General features: G+C 27.0%; 1 protein-coding gene across 1 annotated transcript; it reads right to left on the bottom strand.

Annotated features, from left to right (window-relative positions):
* Window positions 1-239: 239 nt before the first annotated feature.
* OCT59_028811 (uncharacterized protein) lies at window positions 240-539 on the bottom strand (the record flags this gene model as incomplete). The annotated part of the gene is made up of 1 exon (XM_066147575.1): window positions 240-539. The coding sequence occupies one exon, from the start codon at window positions 537-539 to the stop codon at window positions 240-242; it is 300 nt and encodes a 99-aa protein (XP_065994272.1).
* Window positions 540-4,363: the final 3,824 nt, after the last annotated feature.

A 4,363-nucleotide genomic window follows, 5' to 3' on the forward strand; every position in this document is an offset into this window, starting at 1 on the left:
ACAATTAACTAATTTACTTAAAGTTTTACATCGTATCTGACGACTGTGGAATTCACTTCCCATTCCGCTCCTATTTAAACCAACTTTCTTATTCTTTCTTTTCCTACTTCTTATTTCTTTCTAATATTTTATATGTTATCTTTTATGCGCTATCTTATATGCTATTTTATATGTTATCTTTTCTAATATGTTATACTATTTTAATATGCTATCTTTTCTTTAAAATAATCTTTCGCATATTATGTCGTAAAGATATAATCCATCTTTTGTGGCTGTGCTATCTTTTCTTTAAAATAAAATAATCTTTCAAATATTATATCGTAAAGATCCATCTTTTGTGGCTGTGCTATCTTTTCTTTAAAATAAAATAATCTTTCAAATATTATATCGTAAAGATCCATCTTTTGTGGCTGTGCTATCTTTTCTTTAAAATAAAATAATCTTTCAAATATTATATCGTAAAGATCCATCTTTTGTGGCTGTGCTATCTTTTCTTTAAAATAAAATAATCTTTCAAATATTATATCATAAAGATCCATCTTTTGTGGCTGTGCTATCTTTTCTACTGCGTCTCGTCAGCTATTCTTCTACTGCGGCTGCAGTTCATCAATATTTTACATGTTCCTATTTTTTTTGTTCCTTTAATTCGCTATCCTTCCTTTTTATATGATTTATCATTTGTGGCTTATGATTACTCCTCCTAATTGTTCCTATTGTTGAACTTGATAAACTGGTTGCTAAGCCACATCGATCAACTCCCCACTTGATCTATTGGTTCTCCGTTAATCATTTAATAAACATTACATCATGTAGATCATTCCTTCTCCTAAAAGTTTATCCTTTCCGGTTAATTTTATCCAATCATGTGACTTTCTATCGTTTGATCTTTTATTCCATATTATTCCTCCATATTATGCGATTACTTCAGTATCTATGGCTACAACGTTCGTTGGTATAAACACGCAAATTCAACCAATATTCGATACTATTTCAGCAGTGATGAAATTTGTAATGTTAGAGTTGTAGAATACCGAATTTTATCCAATAAGTCGTGATTGTATAATACCTGTGCATCATATTTTAGGTAGATTTGTACCAGTAAGTTACCAAATCTCAAACCGGCAAAATGCAAGAGAGTATTTAGCCGTAAATCCAATTAGTAGAAAATACCAATTATAAACTTATAAGTTTTAGACATAAATTTATAATAAATTGAGTAATTGACTATAAATTTGGTGTTGATTTTTCCGAATTTCTGAATTTTAATGACAAATCATGTTTTTCAAAAGTTAATTTTGATGACTTTTTTTGTATCAATCAGCCGTCAATCAAATATAATGATTTTTTGCCAAATTTTTATTGAATTTTTATTGAATTTTTATTGAATTGTCAATTTTCCATAAATTGGAAGTACATATTTGAATATTGGGCAAATTTTAGGTTGATTTGCCATTTGTCTGATTTTTTTTTTGATTTCAACCAGCATCAATCAGCCGTCAATCAAATATAATGATTTTTTTCTGGATTTTTATTGAATTTTTATTGAATTTTTATTGAATTGTCAATTTTCCATAAATTGGAAGTACATATTTGAATATTGGGCAAATTTTAGGTTGATTTGCCATTTGTCTGATTTTTTTTTTGATTTCAACTAGCATCAATCAGCCGTCAATCAAATATGATGATTTTTTTCTGGATTTTCATTAAATTGTCCGATTGGCATCAATCAGATGTGCCGATTTGTAATGTCAGTCGATTTTGGTCTGATTTTTAGCTGATTTTCCATATGTCCGATTTTTTTGATTTCGACCAGTGTCAAAGTCAGCTCGGTCGTCTATAAGAGAAATCTTGAAAAGATTCAATTTTTGATTCCAATCCCTAGCTACTATTTTCAATGTTTCAGGTTGATCAAACCCAATTGTATGTTTTAATGATGTAAGTATTTGTAATTATTTAAAATAAATAACTTTTAAGTAGATTGTCATGTATTATTATTTTTTGTATGCTAAAAATTCATACATGTATGGTTTATTGCAAGTCTGTATGGATTTTCATACATAGATTGAAAACCATACTGCGTAAAACCATACATACCATACAGTACATACATAAAAAACTATACCATACAGGTTTAAGTAGAGTATACATATAAACTGTACAGTACGATCAGCTGAACTGTACTGTACATTTGTGGTTGTACGATCATTTATGTAACAATAAAATTTTAGTACAGTGTACAGTATAAGTGTATAACACTTGTATAACCAAACGATCTATGATCAGACTTTTTTTTTTTCTCACTCTCCCAAAGAAACACGTCAAAGAAACACGTCTAAAAGTCAACAAAGACTTTATACATATAAATCTTACAACAAAAATGGCAGAAATTTCTACCGAAGTCAATAAAGAAATTATCGAAAAGGTATATAACCTGGGTTAAACATGCTGAAAAGGTCAAAATAGTTGTTTCAGCAGGTGGTCAATTTCGGAAAGTGCCGCAATAAACCAATTTTAGTATTTATTTTTTATATAACAGATATTTTACACGAATAGATTCCTTAGAAATATGTTTCTAATGCTAAAATTAGCATTTATCCTTGTATTTAGTACCATTAAAATTACCAAAATAATTTTTTAAATTAAACTTTATATTTATTAATTATTATTTCTATATTTTATATATTCAATAGTGGCCTACCCAAAATACTGCTAAATTTGGTAGAAATTTAACGGCATCTGAGGTTCACTATTATTTAGAATTTCAAGAATATCCTAATACATCTGAAACTGGTTTCGCAAGTATTTATAATGTATCAGGTTGGGATGAGAATGAAGCACAAAAAGCGTTTGCTATGAATAATATTCAATATTCATATGGAGGCAATGGTACAATTCGCAAAGTACAAAATTGTGATTTTTTTCCTGGAATCAGAGTATCCAAGGAACAACGTAATTGCCTTAGTGTTAAAGTATGTGAATTTGCGTCCAAAGAATTAGATGTTGGTCATACATCTGTGGATTTTTCTAAATCCTTTTTCAAAAATATATTTGACGCCAATGAAAAATTTCATGAGAAAACAACTCTTTGGTTAGTAATTCATATATTTATTTTAATTTATAAATACTATATAATAATATATTAAAGTTCATAAAATAACTAATTTATTTTGTAGTGTGTTCGCTAAAGCATATGAATGTCATTGTGAATATATTGATCAAAATGGAGTAAAATGTAACGGTATACCAAAATTATGTGAATTTAATCAAGTACGTATAAATTATATAATAAGTTCTTTTAAAATTATAATTATTATTATTTAATTATCTAAAATTTATAATATTTTCAGGTGGCTGGTTTAATAACATCAAAAAAAAAGTTTATTGGATGTACTAATTGGAAACCAAAAGAAAAACACCGATATTTAACAATTCCAAATAATGTTGATCTGGAATTATTAGAAACGATGTTTAGTGAATATTCCTATCATCCTTATGGTATCGATTTTAAGGTAAAAATCTGGTGATCCATTTCACTAAAAAGTAATTTTATACAAAAATGTTTTTAACTAAATTTGGCAATTAGCATAGTGGATTTTAATTCTAAATTCGATAGAAAATGATTTTTTATGTAATTTTATTTTTTTCGCACAAAAATTTTAGTTCAAATTTATTTTTATAAATATTTTTTTGCTGTGTTATACATATATTTTTAAAATAAATAAATTAATTTAATATTTAAATTGCAGAACGATGAAGTTAATACGGTAGATGAGTGTTTTATGGTACGACCTAATATTGCACGATCTGATGAATGTCGTAAGTAAATTAATTAATAACTGTATTCTTTTTGTTATCTAAAATAATTAATAATTATTGTTTCATTAGCATTTTTGCATAAAGTCAAAAATCGAATTGTTAAAGGATCTGTGAGTAAGAAGGCTAGTGCATGTCCGGTTACATTCTACCATATAATTCCAGAAAATTTAAAGGAATGCCCATTTATTGCAACTGTATCAGTGGGAAAACATAATCATCCACCTCCACCACCTTATAAAACCCCATATAATATTAAAAATCAACTTCAAAATATAATCAATAATGAACATACTCTTGATTTAACAAGAAGAAAGTTTTTAACTGGTAAGTTAAATTACACAAATATAAATCATAATTATTTATATAAGCTAATTAAAATAATATAAAATAAATAGGAACAATGATTCAAAACTACTTAAATGGAAAACAATTAAGTGAATTACATCCATCATTGAATAATCAATCTAAAATTGATTATTATATTGGCAAAACTCGGCGTTCACAATATCCATATGGACAAAATATCTTGGGAGTTACACATGAATTT

The sequence above is a fragment of the Rhizophagus irregularis genome, chromosome 8 (assembly GCF_026210795.1).
Source record: "Rhizophagus irregularis chromosome 8, complete sequence".
Taxonomy (NCBI): domain Eukaryota; kingdom Fungi; phylum Glomeromycota; class Glomeromycetes; order Glomerales; family Glomeraceae; genus Rhizophagus; species Rhizophagus irregularis.